Below are 25925 nucleotides of genomic sequence, written 5' to 3' on the forward strand. Positions count from 1 at the left end.
AGGGAGAGCGTCCGGACGGTGCCCAGGCGGCGGCGTGCATGTCCTAGGCACCGCTAGTTCAGCCTTGCCCGGCAGGGCTCGCACACAGGGGCGCCGCGGCCCGGCGCGGGGCCTGGGTGGGGGAAGGTTGCGGGGCGGAGGGGGAGGTGTGCTCAGTGTTTGGTGATGTCATTGCAAGTCAGTGAGCGGTGAAATTTAACACCGGCCGGATTTGTTTGGCTCCTTTTTCTGGGGAAGCAGCCGGCAGAAGTCAACGCCGAGCGCCTGCAGTTGCCACCGGCCCGCTCTCACTGACTTGATTTCTGAAGTGGGTGTGTGTGCTTGTCTGACAAATGTTCGGGAGCTACTTCCCTCTCCCCTCACCCCCAATCTTCTTCTCTTCACCGCCCCACCCCCCCACCCCCGTCCCCCGCCTGCCCCTCTTTCTCCTCCCAGGCCCAAAGCAGAGGACTCTACTGGAGTCACAGAGTCGCCTTTGAACCGCAAGTGAACTCAAGGGCTGCACTCACAACCGAGCTCCCTCCACTACCGGCACCCCAGAGAGGTCTCTCTTCTCTCCCTCTCTCCCAGGGGAGCGCTACCGAGCTAGGGAGTCACGAAGCTTTATCTGTCTTCTCTTCTGGTGCTGTATCTCTCCCTTCTGCCCCATACCCCCCCACCCTTTTCCCCCTTGTTGCGGTTTTGAAGCATCGTTTTCATGTGATTCAAACACCCACTCCCCTCCTTTTTCGTGGACAGTACCTGCACCCTTAGCAGTTCGGAGTTGGCTTCTGTTTTCCGTTAGCACTTCGCTGCAAGGACAAATGCATACAAATGCATTTAGAAGCCCACAGGACAAGGCGTGGAAAGTTCTCCCTCACGGCAGAAACGTAAGTAACCCACCCGCCGGGGTTGGGGTTAGACCACCCACCTCCCAACCCCACCCTGGGTCTGCTGAGTGGGGTTGGAGGTCTGTGGTCCGGCTCCTTGGCATTTTTTTTTTTTTTTTTTGGAACTTGGAAGCGGGCAAGCAGCCGTGGCATCCTCCTCTTGTCTTCTCAATTTGTAAAATACCATGTTTTAAAGGAAGCCTCCTTCTCAGACAGTTTATGCTGAAGCGTTCCTGAGGCTCGGGAGGAAAAGCTCGCTGGCGCGTGTTCCGATGTCTTCCGCAGCAGCTCTGCAGTTGGGCTACGACGCCCGCCCCGCAACCGCTACCTCTACCCTCGCATCCTTTTTCCCTTCTCCTCGCTCAGAGCTCCGCGGCGCTCTTCAGGGCGTCCAGCCTCGGTATTGCTGGGGCGCTAGCGGTGCCCTGGGCTCAGTGACTACAGCGTGGACCGCAGGGCCCAGGAGCGGGACTAAGTTGCCTGGGGACGAAGGGAGGGTCTGCAGAACCTCAGATGTCAGGACTCTTGTAGTTTGGAAACCAGCAAACATGCTGCCCATCTGGGGCCGAGTTTGCGCCTTGATAGCCGGCCTGTCATTGGGGAAGCTGCATTCGCGGCGGGGGCAGGCGGAGTGGGGAGCAGGACGAGCGGGGCGGGGCTGCTCTTCCCGAGGAGTGTTCCGAAGGGCCCTAACGGGCTCCTTTTCCTCCTCTTTGGGCGCTGTACCTGATCCGACCATCTCACTGAGAAAAGATCGCGCGGCTTTGGCTGGCTGCCCTGATCCCCTGGAAGAGGTCATTGGGTTACACAAGTTGCTACTGGCCCTGGGGGCGGGAGAAGCGAACGCGGCTGTGGTCTTTTTTGCCGGGAGGCCCGGGACAGTAGGTGGGAGGAGGCAGGGGGCAGAACTGACCGAGTCAGCTGAGGGCAGGCGGAGGCGGGGTTCTGAGAAAGACCGCCCTGTGGCTGTGTTTGTCTGAACATGTGCTTTCCAGCCGCGTGTAGCGCTGCGTGGTTGGGGCTCTTGGGCGCTTTCTCTCCTGCGACCCCTGGAAGCCGCGCTGCCGGGCTTCCCCAGCTGCCGGGGATGCAGCTCCGCGCGCACCTGCTCCCGGATGATTCAGTGAAGAGGAAAGCTTGGAACCACTGCGAGCCACAGTGGCCCGAGAGACAGCGGTCGGAGAAGAGGTCAGGTTCTACCCGCCACTTTCCCACTGCAGCTCACGCGGAACACACCGGGTCCGAGGCAGGAGGTTTCGCGCCACTCTTCTTGATAAAAGTCGGTTTATATGGACCTGTGTGGAGAGCGGGGCGGGAGGGAGCAGCAGATCTCGTCGTACCAAGAGCATCTTGCTGCGGTTCTAGAGCCACTAGGAGAGGCTGGGTGAGCTCTTCACCTCTGCTCCAGCCTCAGCCTCCGCGTCCATCTCGGGTGTCCTTCTTTCCTTCGCTGCCCGCTTGCATGGTCAGGGTTTTCCCCCTCCACTGCACGAGGCCTCCGTCACCAACATTCCGCTTGGTGGTTGTGACCGACCTTTTGGATTAAAGCAGATCTTCTGCTCCTGGCCTCTGTCTTGTCTGGTTTGCACTTCCCCTCCAGACGCTCCCAGAAAAGGCCCTGCATAAATTCTTGGGCAATTTTGGGGTTTGTAAATTGGGTCCAGATGATTGGGGGGAGGGAGGGAGAGAAACCAAATAGAAAGTATTACACCGAGGAACTTCTGAGGAAAAATTATACCACGTGGAATTGGAAAAGAATCCTTGTGGAGAGATGGCGGGGTGGCTATGGGATCCTGGCTGAAGGCGCTGGTCTCCGCTGCACTCCTAGAGAGTCTCCTGACCAGAGGTCTCGCAGCCTCATCTGATATCCAGTTCGTTCCATTATAGATAGGAGCCAGCGGGGTGAGCTGCAAAGGATGAAGGGTAATTCACTGTTACATTGGATTGCAGCCCCTCACAGCTCCAACCACACACATGCAAAGTGGGGGAAAGGTGGTTACTAATTGGACTGAGAAAATTGTTTCTAGAGAAAAAAAAATACAATTTCCATAAAGAATTCTGAGTTTCCATACAGGGAGGGGACTTGGGAGAAGGAGCTGATTAGATGATGATAATGTCAGCTGAATTAAACCCTAGAGTTCCTAATGAAATCTATGAGGTTTTGATTTTCCACCATCCCTTTGTGGTGATGTTTTGGAAGAACAGGGGCATCTTTTGAAAATCATAGGTCTGATTAGTCACCCCAAAAACACTTATAGTTTTAAAACTAGACTGTTAAAGACATTTTATATCCTGCTTTTAGATGGCTTACCTAACGTGAATTTGTGGAATTAATAAAAGGAGACTAAAACCCAAAAGTCAGTGTTAGATACATTGATTTGACATATTATTGGAAAGTTTCCCAGGCAGGCTATTATGGTAATTAAAGGGTTTCCATAACAACAACAACAACAAATTTTGGATATAAAGACCTATTTACTAGCTGGCATGCAATTCTAGTTTTAAAAAGTTGCTTAGTTATCTTTGTAGTTCAAATAAATGTTTAAAATAAACTGATGTTTCAGGGAGAGGAAATATAATTTATGAAAAAATAATTTTGAGTATTGTTTAGATATTCTGCTTAGTAATCTGTGAAGTTGCAGGAGAGAAATATATGTTATTACAGGAATCAAAATAGCTGTGCTAGTTTCCTTACCTTGTCTTGCAACTATGATTTATTTTAGAATTTGTAACTCTAAGTGAGAAGTGTTGTAAAGACCATTTCATTTTATTCTCATAATAGACTAACATTATTCTGTCATTCATTCACTCATTATTCATTCACTGATTTATTCAACAAATGTTTATTGGGTTCCCATTATATACCTGCTGTTCTAGGCAGTGGGGATACAGTGGCAAGCAAGACAGAGACAAGTCTCTGCCCTCCCAATTTGTCCAGTCTAGAAGAGGAAATAGAAAATGAAACAATCAAGTGTAACAAAATGTGATGAATGTATACAGGAGGGGTACCTAACATTAGGTTCCCTACCTAAGAAAGGTAGGGAAGGACAATATGGGAAGAAAAAACCAACCAAAAGAAGTAAATTTAGACTGAAACGTAACTGAAAAGTATGTGAAAATTTCTAGACAGAGGGAACAGTAAAAGCAATGTCTCCAAGGTGAGAAAGCACAGCACGTTTGAGGGCCTGAAAGGAGAGAAGGTGGAATGCACATTCTAGGAGAGGAGTGACTAGAGCTGGAGCTGCAGAGATAAATAGAGACTAGATCGTAAAAGGCCTTTAAACATATTACTTTCTTAGCTAAATAAATGGAGGTTAGGAAGACCTGACTTCTCTTGATCTTGGGATAAGTATGTAGATAGAATATGCTAAGAGGTTATGTATTTGTTGAAACTCAGGACCACCTCCTAGTCTTATTGACTGAAGATTGATTGAGTCATTCATTCATTTAAACATCTTTATTAACACTACTATATACCAGGAACTTTGGTAGCCTAAGCAGCAATCAATTTAACAGTCCCTGTGGTATTACTAGGACAGACTAGTTTAGGTGTGTTTTACTTTCCTCCTGCTGACTGGATTCTAGGTACTCTGATGACTTGAAGTCCTTAACATTCATCTTCCTTGCACTTCATGAATTGCATGTATACTTTGAATTTAACCAAAGTTTCAGATGCTTCACACTGGATTAGTTATACAAATACCTATTGAATTGAATTGGTAGTCTAAGTAATTCATTGTATATAAATTAGTGACAACACTTTACTCCCTGAGTCATCCAACTTTATCCCCACTGTGGCTGATAAGAACTTTTTACTTTTTTAGTTATTTTAAGAATAAAGGGCAGACATTTTACTATTTCTTAGCAGCTAGTATGGGGCAAAATCTATAAAGCTGTAATGTTTTAGAGAAATTTCGGGCATGTAAAAATAGCATTTGTGGAAATTGTTGAAATTATTGCTGTATATCACGTGTGCTTTTCAGATGTGTTTACATCCTTTCCAATTGGTTTAAAAGAAAACCGCCAACTCATTAAAAAAAGTTTCCTATTCACAAGATATGACAAGCCCTACATAAATTGTATCTATGTAGGAATGAGCCTCAGTAGCCTGAAGACATATATTATAATACCTAAGAATCTTATGGATGACCTAAATAAAAAGATCTCTGGAGTTCCCCTAAAATTACTTGGGCCCTTCAGATAAAGAAAGTTGAATAAATCTAAGAATCATCCAGGTAAGATGCCTGGGAAGGATATTAGTATCTTAAATGTTCTGAGTATGGTCTTTGAATATCTATTTCCTCCCTGTTCCCTTTGAAGCCCTTTACTGCTCTTGTGTCTGGTTATGCTTTGACAGTGACTGATGTCAACTTGAAAACGTGGCTAGCTGACCAGGCACAAGCAGTGTTTCATATTTTCTTAGATACCCTCAAATATCAATATCATGGATTATATCTTTGAACCTTTATTAAATGCTTATTACCATATTGTTGACTTCTTATAGACCTACTTTGATTTTGTTAAATGTCTGAGTATATATACTTCTGTCACTTTATATCAGTGACACACGGTGCAGATGTACAAAAAAGGAAAGAAAAAAATTTCAATATGTGAAAAATATTCATATTTAATACACTAGCTAGACTTTTTGTTAGAGCAAGGTAAATATATGAACAAATTAGTGAACTTAGTAGACTATATTAAGTGACTTAAAGAGTACCTGCTAAAAAGTGTAGGAAGATCTCTTCAGATATAGAGTTATGAAACATGTCTATGATTTATAGAGCATCTTGTTAAGTAATTTGATTTGTCTCTTCTAATGCTAGAATATTAATGGTATCCCATCATGTGCACAAATTATAGAATTTTATATTTTGAATGTAAAATATAAAAATATAAAATTTAATTATATACTCACATAATAGATGAGTCAGCTAAGACTCAGTAAATCAAAATGACATAGCCAAGTCACACAGTTAGTTAGAAATAGAACCAGGATTAGTCTAGGGTTATTTTCTTATTCACCATGTTGTTTTCTCTGCAACAATTTAATACAGTTATAATTTTAACTTACTCAAGGACTTGAGCATGTCTTAGCACTAAATGCAATGCACAAAAGAGAAGTACAAAGCACAGCTGCAGCCCCTGAGGACTTTACCATGTACTGCTAACATGGGAAACTTGATTTTTTCCTTACTTAATTGTATGGTAAATGTAATATCATAGGAGGCAAAAATGAAACCAAGCCCAACCAGATATTTCCCATAAAGCTTTGGTTCATTAGTCATCAATTTCACACAGTGATGGGGTATGGACCTTTATCAAACTGATTATGCCAGTGAATCTTGATCTCTTCTCTGTGTTTACCCTAATAGCAGATTTTCAGTATTATTAAATATTTTCAATATTATTAAATATTTTAAATATCCTAATTCTCTTTTCTCTCTTTTGACACTTAACTAAAGGAACTTTTTATTTGACTTTTCCCAAATGTTAAAAAAATCAGATCTTTAAGGAAGAACTGAATTCCTCAGTCACTGAGGAATGGTACTGTTGCTTCTTTCCTGTTTAAAAGTATTTATTGTGTCAATTTCATGAAAGACATGGGTGCATGCATGAAAAAAGGTGAAGACCTGCTGCTTACTCAGATATTTATTTATGAGCTAATCATAACAGGTAAACATATAAGGATTATAGTAAAGTTACAATTAAAGCATAAAGAGTACAGAGATGAGGACAAGATTTATTACTCTTTATGGATGATGGAAAACTTCATGGAGTAGGTTTTATTTAAATTTGGCTTTGAGGATACTTAAGATTCTGATAGGTGGATACTGGGAGGGCATTTCAGGCACAAACAAGGTCATGCGGGAATAGAGAATAACTTGTATGACTGGAACTGTGGAGGTATTCAGTGTAGTGGGACCATATTGCCAAAAATAAAGGGATGTTGGAGTTGAATGATAAACCTTGTATACCTAGTAAAGAACTTGACTTTTCCTTTTTTTCCTTAGTTTTGAGCATAATTAGAAAAAAAAAGAAAATCTGTATTTCAGTCATCAATCTCTACATCTCCATTAGTCATCAACTTTAGTATGTAAACATACTTACATAAGGTATGGTTCATCTGATTTGTTATAATTCCCTAGGATCACCTGACTAAAGGATGATGTTTGATGTGTTCAGGTTTTCCTCCCTCATACCAGGAATGGACCTGCTAACATGTCTAGAAAGAACTTTATTTTCCATTTTTCTCCCCTGAGGTCACTAGGGAGGTCTACGAGTTTGCTGAATTGGTAAATGAACAGTTAGCTTTATTCAGAACGGAAAAGTGCTTGTTGGGTTGTTTCCAAGCACCCAAGTGAGCCAGATTACATTGGGCAGGTGAGACATGCTTCCATTCACATTCTACTAAAGCAGCATAATTCTGATGCACTCTCTGTCTTACAGTTATTGTAATCCTGGGCTATTTTCTATTCTCATTGATATGTACCCTACCAATTATATGTAGAACATATAAATTTGAAAGGAAACTAGCCTCCTTTTACTCAAACTCTAGACTACACTGGGATCCATCCTGGAGAACCAAGATAAATCATTTTAATCTGTGGATCTCAACCTTGTTTGCACATTAGAATCACTTGGGAAGTGTTTTAAAATCACTTGCACCCCAGATCAATTAAAATCAGCATCTCCGGAGGCAGTACCTAAGAATTAGTATTTTTTAAAGCTTCCCAGGGGATTACAATGTACAGCTAAGGTTTAAAAAGACCCAAAACAGGTGGGTTTTAAAGTATCTCATGAGCATCATCTAGTCTAGAGCAGTGGTTCTCAGAATGTGATTCCCAGAGCAGCAGCATCACCTGGTAACTTGTAATAAATGCAAATTCTTGAGCGCCATTCCAGACCTACTAAAATCAGAAACTCTGGTATTGATGCCCTGCCAACTCTAAAAAGCCCTCCAGGTGATTCTGATGTACACTAACTTTTGAAAATCACTGATCTAGAGCCGTAGAAAAGGATAAGGAAAGACAGTCAAATAATCTAGTTTGTGTCATGTCATAATATTAAATATATGTGATTTAAGCAATATACTATCAATTTAATTGTATTTTAAGTAAAATGTAAATATAAATAGTGAATTTTCTAAATTGTTTTTTTTCCTGAGTTTGTATTTTATATTAGAATATATATATATATTTTATATTAGAATCACTTGATCAGTTTATAAAGTTAGCAACATTTGTTAAGCACTATCAAAACACTGTCTTACTATGCTCTGGCTGAGTGTGACCTCAGTATGTACATTTTTCACTTACTAACAGATGGTTAATACCATTTTAATGCACATGAGATTTTTGTTCCCTTATATCAAGGAGAATATTATAATTTTATATTGCTGGATTGAACTTTGTAAAAATATGATTACCATCTTACATTGAGATGCTCCTTGTACAGTTGATAAAGATGAAAACATCTTATTGGTAGTAAAATGAAAATGAACCAATTACTACTAGTACATCAGGTGCTTAGTACACCTTGGGGGCTCCTTAATCACTCCTTGCAAAACTGTATTTTACAAAACTGTCATTTGGGGGACCCTATGTTAGAATTAGAAACAGAATCAGAGTCTATATTAGCGGGGATTAGGTAATAAAGTATCATTCCAGCATTTTCATCATTTTTGAAATTACCTCTATGATTTTCATTTGGGAGGTAGATATAACCAATTAAGAAAAATCTCAACCAAAATCTATCAGAAGTTTGGGTATACTAAAATTGTTACAAAACAGTTTTACTTGGATAGCTGATCAATATGAATGAACATTTTGATTTGTAGGTGATTGGGTATAATGCTTTCAATAACTACTATTCAAACTGTTGCAGTTGATATCCACAGGCTATCTCTATTTTCTGAAACAAAAAACCATGAATCTAGTACAGGTGTTTTAAATATGTACAATATTTAAATATTCAAATGGCTTTCATTTAAACAAATATATTTAAACAAATTATAATTAAGTGATTATAATTAGTAATATTTTGTGTAAATAGCCATTACTTTGTATAAAATTGCACATATGGTAATTTGACATAATATATAATAATAATATCATGTATACTACATTTATTGAGTGCTTGCTATGTGACAGGCATTGTTTGCGTGCTTTACATGAACTTTTTCAGTTACTCCTCAGAAAACCTTATACAATAGGTTTAACAGATGAAGAAACTGGGCACAGAGTTTATTCAACAGTGGGTCCATGTCACATAGTAAGCAGCAGAGGTGGAACTTCAATCCAGAGCCCTTGTTTCTAACTCCTATGAATATTAAAGTACCATGCTAATTAAAATAATAGTTTAATTCTTAATCTTACATTAAAGTTCCTTTGGATTTTATAATGAATATAGGTTAAAATGTCCAACTAATAAGTTTTTCCCAATTGTTTTTCTTTTTTCAGGAAATTACTCCTTCATTTTATTGTGCTATGTGTGTCTGGGGGTGCTGTACATGCCCAAGGACAAGGTGAGGAATTTACCTTGTTAATTATTTGCTTATTTAAAAATTCTGCTTCCAGATAACAAAAGTGTGTGACTTTTAGTCATCATAACCTTAAATTAAATATTACACAATAAAAAAATTCCACCCAGTACAATGATAATGTAAGGGTAAAGGAACCAATTTTGGGGGGAAATATGACCTTTAAGAAATTACTCAGATCTTCTGTCTGTGAAATTGCTTACATTTTTAAGCAAACTCTATAAAAGGGGAGTTTTGTACAGTAAAAAGGCTTTGCTTGTGACTTCATATGAAGTGGGAGTTCTTGGGGGTGGCAAACTGTGACTGAATTACCTTTGCTCTTCTTGAAACAACACAAGCATATAATAAATGCTCAGTCTAGATTTGCATGATTAGGAAGCAAAATAAAATTTACATACTAGTGGGCTTGGGATTTTACTTAATTCAGATGGAAAGGTTTAGAAAATAGTTCAGTGTTTTGTTTTGTTTTTGCCTGGTAGCTAGTTGCTCTGGTAGTATGACAGCAGAGTTTCAGGAATCTATTGTATTTCCTAATTCATTCATTTATTAAACAGCATTTTAAAAGTATCTTCTGTATGCCATGCAATGTCCTAATTGCCAATGATAGCAATAGGAATAAGATAATGCCTCTGGCCTCAAGATGAAAAAACAAGTGCCTTTGACAAAGTTAAGAAAATGCCAAAGTCAAAAAGAAAAACCCTGGAACTGTGCTGGACCTACAGACTGTATCAACATGGCCCCATTTGTTTTCCTCCTCTGTCTAATATCTGGCAGGACTCTGTGGGGCTGCCAAATTAATCATTCTGACCGAACCAACTTTTCAATTCAATGGTTAGTTCAATAAATCCTTGTCAGTAAATCAGACTATATAATTTATGAAATGCAATATGTGCAGGGGAAAGCAGACGCACAAAGGAAGGAGTAGTATTTTATCAGATTGATTGACCAAGTTGAGAAGTGGACATAGATAATTATTTCATCAAGTATCACATAGATGAATTAAAATATTTCTTGGAAGGTATTTTCTAATTCTCTTTTATGGGGAAATGTTTACTTAGAGCACATGTCACATGCAATTTCATGACATGCTATTCTTGACAAAGGCATTTCTGTTACTTCATTTTGCTTTAAGTAACTATGAAGAAGAGTGAAACTGTCTCTTAAGTTATTGTTATTATTACTGTTAATGCTTCTGATAAATTATGTACTAAACACTGTGCTAGTAAAATGTCTATTTTCCTCTCCACTACTTCATCATAGGGTTGTTTTTTTAAAATGCAATTTTATTAAAATATATTCACATACCACACAATCATCCAAAGTATACAATCAGTTGTTCACAGTATCATCATATCGTTGTGCATTCATCACCAATCAATTTTTCAAACACTTTTATTACTCCAAGAAATAAAAATGAAAATAAGAATAAAAATAAAAATAAAAGTAAAAAGAACACCCAAAACATCTCCTACTCTTCCCCCACCCCTATTATTCACTTACTTTTTGTCCCTCTTTTTTCTACTCATCTGTCCATACACTGGATAAAGGGAGTGTCAGCCATAATGTTTTCACAATCACATAGTCACACTGTATAAGCTATATAGTTACACAATCATCTTCAAGAATCAAAGATACTGGAATCAACAGTTTCAGGTATTCCAGCTATTCTAATGCACTAATAACTAAAAAGGGATATCTATAAAATGCATAAGAATAACCTCCAGAATGACCTCTCGACACCATTTGAAAGCTCTCAGCCACTGAAACTTTATTTTATTTAATTTCTGTTCCCCCTTTTGGTCAAGAAAGCTTTCTCAATCCCACGATGTTGGGCCCAGGCTCATCCTCAGGAGTCATCCCACATAGAGGGGAGTGCAGTGAGTTTACCTGCAGCATTGGCTTAGAGAGAGATGCTACATCTGAGCAACGAAAGAAGTTATCTGGGGGTGACTCTTAGGCACAATTATAAGTAGGCTTGGCCTCTCCTTTGCAGTAATAAGCTTCATAAGGACAAGCCCCAAGATCTCCGGCATGACCTACTACAATGGTAGTCCCTAATGCTTGTGAGCATATCAGGAGTTCCCCAGGTGGGGAAGTTTAATATTTCCAGTTTTCCCCCAGTCCCTCGAGGGGGCTTTGCAAATACATTTTTATTCTCTGCCCAGATTACTCTGGGATGTATCAGAGCTTCATGCTAACCTGTACAAAGCAACCAGATCTCACCCCCTATTCAAGGTTCCATGTAATTATGGTGTTTGAATAAACTGACCATACCAGTTAAATTACATAGCATGCTACAGAAAATACAGATTTTTCCACCAAATAAACATCTCTTCCTTTGGTCTCATATAGAAGTTGAAGTTTTAAAACATAGTCAATATCCTTTTCCCTTTAGTCTGGTTTACCTTAGTCCTAGCTAAGTCCATTTTGTTCATATCTCTAATTATAGTCTGATCTCTTTTTCAGCTTCTCTAACATTTGCTGTATGGGGTAATGCTGACATTCATAGCTGCTGAACTCAGGCTCTGAGTCTCAGGTGTCACACAGATACCTGAAGTTCCAGGGACTGATCAGGTTATATACAAACAGCTCATCATCTCAGAATTTAGAAATAACCATTACAACTCATGAATAGATGTGACTGCTGTAAGCGCTTACAGTCTAGGAACCTTTACCAAAAGCCTTCCCCTGATAACCTGTGTTCTCAGATTCAGTTGTCAGAGTTTGCACATTATAATTAGTCCACATCGTGAGGCATTATAATGTTTATCTTTTTGATTCTGGCTTATTTCACTGAACATGCTGTCCTCAAGTTCCATTCACCTAGCTGCATACCTCACAACTTCATTTCTTCTTGCCACTGCTCAATATTCCATTGAATGTATACACCACAGTTCCCCATCCTGTTTGTCGGTCGATGTACCCTTAGATTACCTGTGAATACTGCCAACATAAACACCATTGTGTAATGTCCATTCATGTCCCTGCTCTCAGTTCTTCCAAGTATATACCCAGTAAGGGGGCTGCAGGGCCATATGGCAACCCCATGCTTAGCTTCCTGTGGAACCACCACATTGCCCTCCAGATGGGCTGCACCATTCTACTTCCCCACCAACAGTGAATAGGTACATCTCTCTCCACATTTTCTCCAGCACTTGTATCCCTCTGTTTATTTTTTAAACAGACTTATTCACATACCATACAATCCACTCTAAGTACATCATAGGGTTTTTATAATTATGCCCATAATAGAATTGCTGAAACCAAGATTTAGGGACAATTGGTAAGTATCCATAGGGTTACAGACTAGTAAATGGAAGAACAAAGATTGGACCTCAGATATTTGACTTCAGAGCCTACAACTTCTTTAAAATTAAGCCTCTTGGAGTCTCAGGGAAGTAAAGAAAGAGAGGGAGAATATCACTATTGGTTAAATAAATGTTGTGTATAATGTTCTTTGCTGGGGCTTTACATATCTTATCTAATCCTCATAATGATACTTCATGGTAGGTAGTAGTATCCCATTTTAGAAACTGAGGCTCAAAGAAACTGTTTGCTCAGGCTTATGTAGCTAAGATTTGAGTCTAGTTCTGTCTATCTCTGAAGACAAAACTCTTTCCACTATATATCCCCTTGCTTCATGATTGCCAGCTGCTCATGTTATGAATTTAAAAACTTATAAATTATAGAGTTATCAAAATATTTTAAATTCAGGCATAGAAAGACATAGGGAAATTAAATATTTATGAAAGGATTTTTTTTAAATCCAGAACCAATGAAATGAGTAAATGAAAAAAACAATATCTTTCTTTCAACCTATCTCATTTATAGAATATCAAAAGTATGCTTTTTCATTTCAGGGTAAACATATTAATTTTCAGACTTCCAATAACCATAAAATTTACTGCTTGTTATTGACAAAAAAAATCCTTTGAAAACTTCTCAGACTTCAGAAGATGAGATATTTTTGAGCATGAAAAAGAAGGAGACATAGTAGTGTGTTACTAGAAGCATAGAAGCACTTTTTTCCTAAAATAAATTTTTGTATTAAATTGGCATGATGCAACATGTAACATGTAACCAGGTATTATAAAAACATTTTCCAAGAAATTGTGATTTTATAATTACCAATATCATTTGCAACCTTAACAGCTGAATATGTCTATCTGAGCTGGAGATTATGCCAAGTTAAACTTATGGGAAATAATATTTATGTGCTTATGAGAGTTTTCAAAATTTAAAAAATACCAAAGTAATACAAGTACACAGTTTAAAAGTCAAGTTGTACTACAAGATTTATAATAAAAAACAGCATACCTTTCCCTTACCCATTCCTGAAACCCTCAGTCCAAACTCTTTTAACCTCCAAATATCTTAATAATATGCTTATATATAGCATTGGCTTCCTATTATCGATAATGAGGATTTAACACTTTTATACTATTCAATACCCCCTTTCCCCCTTCTTTTTCCTCTCAGTATAGCTTGATCAAAAATTTTGGTTAAATTAATATTCATAATTTACCTCATTATGACTGCATGTGAATTTTTTTACCACTGAGCTATATACATTTACATTTTCTTGTAATAACATCACGAGTTAATAATGACCTCCTTTTTTGTTTGCTTTTTGTTCTATGTCATTATTGCTAATTTTTCTCAGATACAACAAAGAATTCTAAAACTTCTTTGAGAAATATTTTCCATAAAAACATACCCACCAAGTACTCTAAAAATTTGATTTTTTTTCTTGGAGATATTCCTCCTAGAAGCTACCATTAGCTCTTGTTCTGCTGTGGACTGTTTATTCTCTAAGCTTCCTGTAGAGTCAACGAATCTCATCTGTGTTCGATCCACTTTACTGAAACTCATATCTTCCTTTTTCATAGTCTTTTTCTTTGTTTGGGTGGAGCATAACCTTCTGTAGTATCCTGAGAATGTGTGCATAGGTGGTTCATGTTTTACAATGTGGCATTTCTGAGAATATCTTTTTTGTCACCCTTTCACTTGTGGATAGAATTTTAAGCTGTAAATATTTTTCCCTCATAAGTTTAGAGGCCTTCCTGTATTGTGTTCTGGCTTTTAGGGTTGCTGTTAAAGAATCTGATATTATTTTACTTCTTGATCCTTTATATGTGACCTTTTAATTTTCCTTTTTAAGACTTTTGGATCATCTGGTTGTGGCTATTCCTTGAGTGAAGTGATATAAGTAGCTTCTTAGGGTGTGAATAGTCTCACCAGTTAGTATGCATCCCTCAATTTTCAGTATGGTGCTGAAGTTTTCAGTATGGTGCTTATCCTCCATCTTCCACTGTGATTGGTTCAATGTTTCCACATAATTAGCCTTTAATCTTCTGTTACGGTCTAAAAGCTGCTTATCCATACTTTCAGCCAATTACTTCCCTGCCCCAATTTAAAGCCTCGTGCCTCACTCCTGCATTCAGTAATTTGGTACATTCATTTTGTGGCTTTTCAGGATTTTGCAATGTGAATTGGCCTGCCTTTCATTATCAACTGTCTTTGCAGGCCCTTAGCATTCAAATTTTTCAGCTTTACCAATTCCTTCATGGGCTTTCATCTTCCAAAAAATGCATTATCTCTTGTCTGCTATTGTCTCTTCTACACATTCATTTTGACCAGTAGTTTAAAACCACAATTCTTTACTTTCCTTTTAGTGAGATTTCAGAACAAAGCAAAAATAAACATCTATGTGATCTACCATGTTTTCAGCTATTTCTTTAAATTTTAAAAACCTAAGAAAGCCATTTAAAATATATTATTAATAGATATAAATTTTATATTTGTTTTATAACCAAGTTTTAGGTATACCCTAATGAATAAATGATTCTATTTTAACAAAAAATTAATTACTTCAAGGCTGAGTTTTCTAAGGATTTGACAGACAGCTTTACTTACCTACTACAGTATACTTTTCCTTTTTACACTGTGTTGGTGGGATGGCTGCAAATGAAATATTGGCATAGTTGTAACATCTCTACATGATGACTTATATCATGCAAGATGTGTAACTAATTCTCAAAATGCACAGCACTCTCACATTCATGAACCATAGGTATAAAAACCATATGTGTAGAAATCTCTATGTGTAGAATACCCGTCTCTAAGAAGAGCATTTCCTGTAGAAATTAATCCAAAATGTGTTTATCATTATCAGAAAAGTAGTTCATTCTAGCTGTAATAACTCCAATATTTTCTGCCAAAAACTCCTTATTAGCCCCAACCAAAAATTATATATATAGCTTAAAATGTCGTTTCTCATTTTATAAATAAGCTTGTTTTCATTTCTTTATCCATAATAGATGTGTTAATTACATAAAGAATACTTCGAGTCACAGTTGCCACTTTTAACATACTCAGTGTGACAGCAGTGGTGCTTAAGCATAGGAGTTCTGGAGCCAGGAGTCTGGATTTATGTCTGGGCTCCAGCACTTACAAGGTGTGTGGCTTTGAACAAGTTACTTAAATACTCTGAGCCTCATTTTCAGCAACTCCAAAGTGGAAATAATAATAGTGGTTACTACATAGGTTTGTTGTGTGGATAAAATGAAGTAACATATGTAAAGTGTTTAGGACATTGCCTGTTACACAATGAATGTACAATAAATTTTAGTGGGAAAAAATAATACTCTAGATCTTTTTCTTTTCCATATCTTTATAATATCGAAAAATAAAACAAAAGTTTTTTTTTTTTTTTTTAGTTTGATAGTTTCAGGTATTTATTTCTAGTTATTTCACTGCACTAAAGCCTAAAAAGGGTTATCTATATAGTGCATAAGAATGCCCACCAGAGTGACCTCTCAACTCCATTTGGAATCTCTCAGCCACTGAAACTTTGTTTCATTTTGCATCCCCCTTTTGGTCAAGAAGATGTTCTCAATCCCAGGGTGTCCAGTCCAGATTCATCCTTGGGAGTCATATCCCACGTTGTCAGGGAGATTTATACCCCTGGGAGTCAGATCCCACATAGGGGGGAGGGCAGTGAGTTCACCCTCTGATTTGGCTTAGCTAGAGAGAGAGGGCCACATCTGAGCAACAAAGAGGTACTCAGGGGGAGACTCTTAGGCACAATTATAACGAGGTTTAGCCTCTCCTTTGCAGTAAAGAGCCTCAGAAGGGCAAGTCCCATGATAGAGGGCTTGGCACATCAAACCGTCAGTCCTCAATGTTTGTAAGAATATCAGCAACAATCCAGTGAGGAAGCCTAACACCTCTGCATTTCCCCCTGGCTCCTGAGGAGGGGCCCTGCATATATATTTTTATTCTCTGCCCAAATTACTTTGGGATGAAAACGGTTGGTTTTAAACAACTTCCTTTACTTCCTTAACTCAGTAGCTAAAGCCAGGAAGCCTGAATTTGAGTCTTGATTCTGACACTGATTATTTGACTAGGACTATACAGAATACAAAGTAGATATTGGGCAATTATTTAATTAATTTCATCCATTTGGGTAAGGAAAAATAAAATATGTTGAAATTCTGTATAATCTTGCCTGTTTATTTACAGATTTGATGATTTTATCTTAAATATCACTTTATTTTTATTTTCTATAAAATGGAAAGAATATAGCTTTTGGGATTTAACTAATCTGGAAATATGGGGATTTAAAATACTGAGGATTAAGTATTTTAATTCAGCAAGCTTGGGGTGTCTGTGTCTATGTCTGAGCCTTGGCCCTGCAGGCTTAAAAGACTGATTTTGTTAGTATACTAAGAGAGAATACATTTCTTGTTAGTGTATAACAAAACAACCAAAAACAAAAATTTCATTGAGGGCATAAAGAGGAGGTAGCACCTGAACTGAGTTTTGTAAGGATAAGTAAAAGTTAGGCATGAAAGTGCAGTCACTTAGCAAGGATCTGAAGAAATGGGATAAAAATATATAAACAGATATACTTTGATATGGAAAGAAATTCAAGAAAGTAAAAAATAATAATGGAGAATGCTGTGGATTGGGAAGATATATCACTGAAGAGAAAAATGACTAAGAGGTAATATAAAGTTAGGGGGCAGTCCCCAAATTACCCTCAGGCTCCGTAATCCACTAGAAGAACCCATAGAACTCACTAAAAGCTGTTACATTCAGTTATGATTTATTACAATGAAAGGAAACATTAAAATGAGGGAAGAGATACATGGGGTAGAGTCCAGGAAAGTTCCATGTACAGGGCTTCCAGTTTTTTTCTCCCAGTAGAGTCATGGATGTGGTTACCCTCCTAGTAATTATGTGTGACAATATGCACAGAGTACTGTCAACCAGGGAAGCTCACATGTACAGGGCTTCCAGTTTTTTTCTCCCAGTAGAGTCATGGATGTGGTTACCCTCCTAGTAATTATGTGTGACAATATGCACAGAGTACTGTCAACCAGGGAAGCTCACATGAGCCTTGGTGTCTAGAGTCTTTATTGGGACCCTATCATGTAGACATGTGTGATGTCCTATGTGGCTGACCACAGTGTCCAATCCTCTGGTGATCCAGCTGAAACACCTACAATAAATCACATTGTTAGACTCTCTGGTATGGTCAAAGCCTCCAGGTAAACAAAATACTTTCATCAGGCAGGATGTTCCAAGGGCTTAGAGATTACCTCCCTTGAGCCCAGGACAAAGGCCAGGCCTCTCTTTAGGCAAGGTTAAATTCTTTACTGCATAGGTAACATATGGGATTTAGGGTCACGGTGGAAAGGATAGGAAAGAAGGGTTCAGAAAAGTGGGATCAAGGGGTCTCCATAACTCTTGCATTATTTGATGGTTTTGCAGTAAGGGCACTATGCCACTCTCAATTACAAGGATCGTCTTAAATGATGCTAATCAGAATCTGCTTAGTCTTGTAAACTATATAATATTCACACAGAGTTCTATACAAAAATCAATACAAAAAATCATTTTAGAATTAAGTCATAAAAATCATTTTAGAAGTCCTAATCCCTTAATGAGAGAGTGAGGGGATCAAAAGTGGGAAAAGGACTTTTTTAACAGGATATCCACAAAGCTGAAAGAGTACGATTACTTCATTCTTTATTTGATGTTTCTATTTTATTTCTACTATAAACTTTCTTGTTAAGAGTTTCCCTTGTTGCCTATACTCTAACTTTTCCTGTTTTGACCTTTGGAGTTGATAACCATTGACAATTAGCATGAACTAAGAAGTGGAAAGCTTATTAGGAAAGTATGAGATGTGAGACTAGAAATATAAGCAGGAGTCAGATCATTAAGGGCCTTAGTGCTAAAATAAATTTGAGTTTTGTGCTAAAAGCTATGAGAACTTCTGATGTTACATGGGAAGGAGTGCCATGAACTAAATGTTCACTTAGTTCTGTAATTTAGAAAGGCTTCTTTAGCAGCAGTGCGGATGTTGGACTAGACAAGCATGTCATCAAGAGGCAGAGAAATCTATTAGGCTAATGCAATAAACTGACTAAGAAATAAGGAGAGCTTAATGAAGATTTGTGTTGGACTTGGTGACTGAAAAGATGTGGAGAATAGATGGGAAGGAGGTGTCAAAGATGACTACCAAGTTTCTGGGTTAAATGTTTGGATTAATTAATTAATTCAACCAATATTTACTGTGGACCTAATTTGTTTTAGTCATTGTTCTACATGTTGGAATACAGCAGTGAAACAAGATAAAGCCCCACCATCATGGACTTACATTTCAACTTGGGAGACAAGCAATAAGTTAAAAATTGTTTTTTCAAATATTCAGTGCAATGAAGAAAAATTAAGCATGATAAGACATTGGAAAATTATTGGGGCAAAGAGGAAAGATATTTTATATTTTAGGTAATGTGGTCAGGAAGGCCTCTCAGGGAAGTTGGTGACCTTTGAGCCTATATCTGAATGAACTAAGGGTGTAGAGCATTCAAGGCTAAGAGAATGGTAAGTGCATAAACCATGAGTGAAAGATGAGTTTAGCAGCTTTGAGGAGTAAGAAAGACCAGTTTGTCTGGAGCAAAGCAAGCTGGGATGAAAATGGTAGGAGATCAGATCAGAGAGATGATAAGGAGCAAATAGCATATGTTTCATACACCACATAATTTGGATTGTATTCTTAGTGTACTGGGAAGCATTAGAGGATTTTTATCAGGGGAGTGACATGATACAATTTACACTATGATATAATTTACACTACAAAAAGATTACTCTGGCTGTTGCGTAGTTGTGGGGCTCTTCACTGAGAGAGGCATTAAAGTAAGAGGAATGAGTTTTGGAGAAAATATATTGAGTTAAAATTACTTGTGGGACATCTAATCCCTACTGGATAAATTCAGTAGGCAATTGGATATGTAAGTCCAGAAGAGAGGTTTGTGAGTCAGCATATGTGGTTGTTGGAGCCACGGTTTGGATGAAGTCATTAGGCCTAATGTTTACAGTGAAAAGAGAAAGGCGTTGTCTTGGTGATGCCACCATTTATTCTCCGTTTAAGAAGCAAGTAGAGGAAAGAGATACAGTCAGTTCTGCTATTGGGTAACACATGCATTCTTAAAAATCACCATGCTAAGTGATTGGCTCTAGAGATTACCCAAGTTCAAATCCTGCTTCTGCCATTTCCTAGTTGGGTGTCCTTGGGCAAATTATTTAACTTCTCTGTGACTTAGTTTTCATAACTGTGAGATGGGAATAATAATGTACCTACCTCATAGGGTTGTTAGTATTAGTGACTTTACAGTAAAGTTCTCAGAGCAGTTCTTGGTACATAAAGAGTTTTGTAAATGCTGCTATTATTCTTTAAAAAAAAAATGTAAAGCACCTAATGTAGTGCCTGGTAGATACTCAATATTCTTTAAATAGCAACTGATTCCTAAGTTACACAAAGTGGACTGATTTTGTAGATAGGGCAACTCATGGAACAGGTAAATTACTACAGATAACTTAGTCATTTCTTGTTGGACATATTGGTACCCATTATCTAAATTTAATACCAAATTGTAATTCGATGATATCCTGGGCCAGTCTTAAGTTAAATGCTAAAATGTTTATCCTCTGGTAAACTTTCTTTTTTTTTTTTAAGCTTTTTATTTTGAAATAACTTCAAACTCACAGGACAGTTGCAAAAATAATATAAAACTCATACTGAAAACCCTAACATTTCCCCATCTGGATTCCCAGAGCCAACTTTTAGCATTTTGCCACATTTACCATATCATTCTTTCTACCTACCTATCTATCTATCTATCTGTCTGTCTGTCTGTCTATCTCTGCCATGACTAATTAGCGAGCTTTTCTAAGGGAGGTGTGGAATGGAATGGATATTGCCTGTGAGGCAGTACAGTGGAGCAGTTAAAGAGTGTAGACTGTGAAGTCAGACTGATTGGGCTCAGCTCTTCCAATTATCAGTTAAATACATGAAAAAGACTGTAGAAGCCTGCCTGGACAATAGTTGGTTCAGAGAAGGTTATATAAAGGAGCCATTTTAGAAGGAAGCACTGATAACTCTGAAGTAGAATCTTTGGGTTTTGAGATTTGGAGGGCAATTATGGCCTTCCCTCTTCTCCCCACAGCATCCTTCTATAAACTGGTAGAGGAGGAAATAACAAGTAATTAAAAGAAGCTGGCAGAGTATAAGTAGAAAGATATGACAAGGAAAAAGCAGCAAAAATGAGAATGCATGCAAAACAAATTGCTACTAAGATGAAAATTCTGCTCATGAAGAAACAACAAAACAATCACCTCTATGAAAGAAGATCATAACGCAGAAGTGTAAGAACTCAAGGAAGAGGAAAAGATGGTAAGACATTAAAGGAATTGTGAGCTTGCAGAACTGAGAAGTCATAGAAAAGACAAAACATTTTTAATAAATCAAGATGGAATTGGAAGAAGCATTTTTAGTTTCCTAGGCTGCTTAAAAGAGATAACATGAAATGGGAATTCTTTTGCTTAGAGCTCTGAGGCTGGGAAAATGTCCAAATTAAGGTATCATCAAGGTGACGTTTTCTTCTAGACTAGCTGCCAGTGATCCTTGTCTCCTGTGTCACATGGCAAGGCACATGGTGGGGTCTATTGGTCTCTCTCTTCTCTTCTGGTTTCATTGATTTCAGCTTTTTTGCTTCCATGGTTTCCTCCCTCTCTCTCTGTCTCTCTGTCTCTCTCTCTCTGTATTTATTCTGTTTATAAAGGACTCCAATCATAGGATTAAGACCCATCCTGAAGGCCATGGGTCACACTTTAACTGAAGTAACCTCATCAAAAGGTCCTACTTACAATGAGTTCACACCCACAGGAATGGATTAAACTTAAGAATATCCTTTTTTCTGGGGTACATACAGCTTTAAACCACTACAGAGCAGAAAAGGAAATAAGACATTGTAGAAAACAAAGAAAAGACAGAAATGAAAAAAATCAAAGAAAAGGAACTGAACATAAAAACATATTAAAAAAGATCACTGAGAAATGATATAGAAGACCAAGATACTCACAGTAGGAATTTTTGAGGTAGAAAACCAAAACTATGTAATAACATAAATATTCAGAAATATAATTCATGAAAACTTGGCTGAAAAAAAAAAAAAAAGACTTGAATCTATACATGGAAGGCATACTATGTACCCGGGAAAACTTATCCAGAATGGTTAATATAGAGCCAGATCCTAGTAAAATCATTGCACTTCAAATATAAAGATAATCTGTTGGGCATGCTGGTAAAAAATCAAGTCACTTAGGAGAAAAAAAGCTAGCTAACTACACATTTCTCTATCTTAACTTACAACCCTTGAGTACAGTGATGCATAAGATATTCAAGGAATGAAGGTATCAGCAAAGAATTTTATATGCAGTGAAACTTAAAGTATAAAGCTACAAGCAAACAATTCTGAAACATCAAACATAAGAAATGTTCCCAAGAACTCTTCTTGAAGAGACTAATGGAGGATAAACTTCAATGAAAATGAAATGACCAAGGAGCCTACTGCAAAAAATTAACAGTGAGCACTAGATATATTTATCAGAACTATTTTTTAACATGGGAATTACAGTAATAGAACAGAATATAAATGCCATATGCCCTAACAATGTAGGAATGGTGCAACTAACAAAAAAATGAAGGAAGTAGAAAAGAAGATGGGAAGTATATAGATTTTGCTGAATGCCTCATCTGTAGAAACTGGGAAATAAATATTATCTAAAGCTGATAGATCAAATAAAAGAAATATAAGGATATTTAACAATATAAACACTTATCTTGACTAACAGTAGATGGTAAGGAGAGGGAGAAAAGGAAAGGAAAAGGAAACATTGTTCATAAGAAAGAAGAAATAGATATGCCTAAAGGAAAAGGACTAGGGATATTACATACATTTATAATTTAAAAGATAACCCTTAGAATAAATATACAAATCTTTCTAAATCTCAAAAAAATTACGTACAAAATGATGAATGAAACAAACCACATAGTAAGGCTTAAAAAATAAATGGGAAAACATAATATAAAATAATATGACAGACCTGATTAATCAAACCATCATGTCCCTCAGGCTGCACATGTGTGACTGAATATGGCATTCTCAGCTTGGACTGACTAGCTGGAATAGTCTATTTAAGTTGTGGGCCATGAAAAAAATGTATATATGTATATATTTAACTTACATATTCAAAGAAAAATATTTTCAGATTGGGTCACAAAGTAAAATCCAACTCTTTCCTCTTTACCTAAAACATAGTGTTTCAAAATAGGTGAAAAGAAAAGCATGGACAAAGGTATATCAGGCAAATGCAAACAAAACAGAAAGTGGTCAGAAATGGGGAGGTGGAGTGGGGTTGGGGGGGAGAGGGGCCTTTGTCTTAATACTAGATAAGGTAGAAGTTATGCCCCCCAAAAAACAACCCAGTAAACTAAAAAAAGTATAACACCCAATACTAAAATACTTTTTTAAATACTAAAAGGTATAACACCCAATGAATATATGAATTTTATTACTATGATTAATAATCATGTCATCAATATTCATCAAGCAAAACCATAGGAGATAAAGACAAATAGATACACTAGTGGTGAGAGACTTTCTTTACCTCTTAGTCCATGACAGATTAATTGTATAAAATAAACAAATATATAGAGAATATAAATATATTCACAATGAAGTATAACGCTTATTCTGTGCCCTGAAACACCTTTGCAAGGGCTTATTAAACCTGACTGACAATTAACCATTTGTTGGGACAATTAAGTATCAAAAATACAAAGAGTACAAATTAGAAAATACTCTCTGATCACAATACTATTACACTAGATTTTAATAAAAGAAAAAACAAAAAGGCCCTCCTAACTGGAAATTTAAAATTTTTCTCTTAAACAATTTGAGTCCAACAAATAAAAATTGCAGTTTCTAGAAAACAACAAAAATGAAAATACTTCATGTATATCAGAATCTGTAGAATACAGTTAAAGTAGTACTGAGGAAAATTTATTGCTTTTGTTAAGGAGGGAAATAAAGAAAAAAATAAAGAACTAAGTACTCTCTTCAGAAATTAGGAAAACAGCAATAAAATAAACCAAAAGAAAATAGAAGGTAATTAATGAGGATGGAAGTTGAAATTAATGATAAAGAAAATAGACAAAGATAGTAGAAAGGTTAAACAAATTTAAAGGCTACATTTTTTTCCCAAAGGCTTTACTTTTAAAATGACCAATAATGATACTGATTAAAGAACAAACAGAAAAATATTCAGTTAGAAAAATGAGACAGAGAACCACAGAAATAGGGAAAGTGAAAAGCATTATAAGAGAATGTTACATGTAGTTCTTTGAGTAACACATTTGAAAGTCTAGAGGAAATTTGTTATTTCATAGAAAAATATAAATTTCTAAAATTGATCCAAGATGCAGTCAAAGATTTGAATAAATTGACAAAGAATAGAAGAGCTTAGGCAAGTGAATGAAGAGCTATCAATGAAAGAACCAACATGAGTTAGTTCTGAGTTTTGTCTTGTTTTTCAGAAAAAAGATAATTCCAAAGTTATGTAAACTTGTCTAGGTCATAGGGGGAAAAGCCTGCAATATTATAGTTCAATAAAGACTGTACAATAACAGAAAACCACAAATCAGAACTAACTGGTAAATATTGATGCAATGATTCTACATAAATTATTAGTCAAGATTCAGGTAGGTTTCAAAAGAGTAATATATAACTATCAAGTAGATTTTATTTTAGGAATGCAAGGATAGTTCAATAACAGGAAATTTGCTGAATAATATATGCTCAAAGACATTTAATTTTAAAATCCCAGCTTTGTCATAAAACATGAATAGAAATAGAATTGAAGGAAACATATTGATATATGTATAAATAAATATTGAAAACACATATATCCATTCTAAAGTTTTTAAATAATACCCTTCCCAATAATATTTCCTTTTAATAGGATCAGAAAATTGAGGCAATAGATGGCAGGAGTTACTGTAAAATGCAAGGAGAGTTTACTCTGGGCAAGAGTAGCCCTTGATATTATACCACATAGGTGCGACTCTGCCTTTGTACAAGAATAGCCTATCTGGCATCAGAGAGTTAAAACTTTCACAAACTTTATGATTATACATACTTTAAATTTAAGCATTGTGATTTTCACAGAAGCAATGTTTCTTCCATAGCTTACTTCTCAGACTGAGATATGCATACCCTTATGGGCAGGTAGCACTGGGCTCAAGTACCCAAAGTCACAGACTAGGCATGGCATATGTTTCAGAAGTGTAAGCTTTTATTGAAGATTAAGGTGGGTGTAATGAATTGATTTGGCAGATTTTATATTATATATTAAACCAAACAGCCATATTATGGAGTAATATGAAACATTTGCCTGAATTGTAATTATAAAATATGAAAAGCTATTTTTTGAGTTTATATTGGGCTGCTATAAAATATGCACCCAAGTCCCTGAAAGTGCTTATAATTTTCCACTGCTGTTAGAAATATTTTGGTGGAAAAATTTGAGAGACACAGCCATGCAACATCTTAGACATGAGCATTTATAGCCTTTAAAACTGTCATAGAATTGCAACTATTTTCTGAATAAAATGATGGTTAATTTAGCCATCACTATAAAACACTTGAGTGTTATAAAGCTCTCTGATGGGAAAATATTTTAATTGTATTGTTAGATTATGTGTGAGAAATATTCAAGTAATTATTTAATTGTTGTGTAAAATTGACAGATGATTCTGAAATTCACCATACATTTTTGTTTCTTATAGTAGTAATGAACATTATCACATAACTACCAATTTCCTAGAAAAGGAAAAACTAAGATGATGCCCAATGTTTCTGTTAAATCTTCAAAAACTATTTTTCCTCCCTTTTCACAACTATGAATGAATAATTCTTTCAAATCTGGTTGGAAATGATTACGTCTATGAAAAGATACCCATGGGAGATTTATAACCCAATAAATAATAAAGAGCATATGGCTGACTAAACTTTTCTAAGATGATTCATCACTCTTTACAAGTGGCACTTAATTTTATAGGACTCTATCAATGAATGTGATATCAGATTCTGGTGGGGCAA

At 36.9% G+C, this 25925-nt stretch overlaps 1 protein-coding gene across 1 annotated transcript in view; it reads left to right on the forward strand.

Annotated features, from left to right (window-relative positions):
• The first annotated feature begins 1921 nt into the window (after positions 1-1921).
• Positions 1922-25925, forward strand: part of COL24A1 (collagen type XXIV alpha 1 chain) — a 466350-nt gene continuing 442346 nt past the window's right edge. The window contains 2 exon segments of the mRNA XM_037826738.1: positions 1922-2057; positions 9332-9396. Of these exon segments, the coding sequence (XP_037682666.1) occupies positions 1957-2057; positions 9332-9396 (166 nt within the window). The 5' untranslated portion in view covers positions 1922-1956.

This window comes from Choloepus didactylus, chromosome 2 (genome assembly GCF_015220235.1).
Source record: "Choloepus didactylus isolate mChoDid1 chromosome 2, mChoDid1.pri, whole genome shotgun sequence".
NCBI lineage: Eukaryota > Metazoa > Chordata > Mammalia > Pilosa > Megalonychidae > Choloepus > Choloepus didactylus.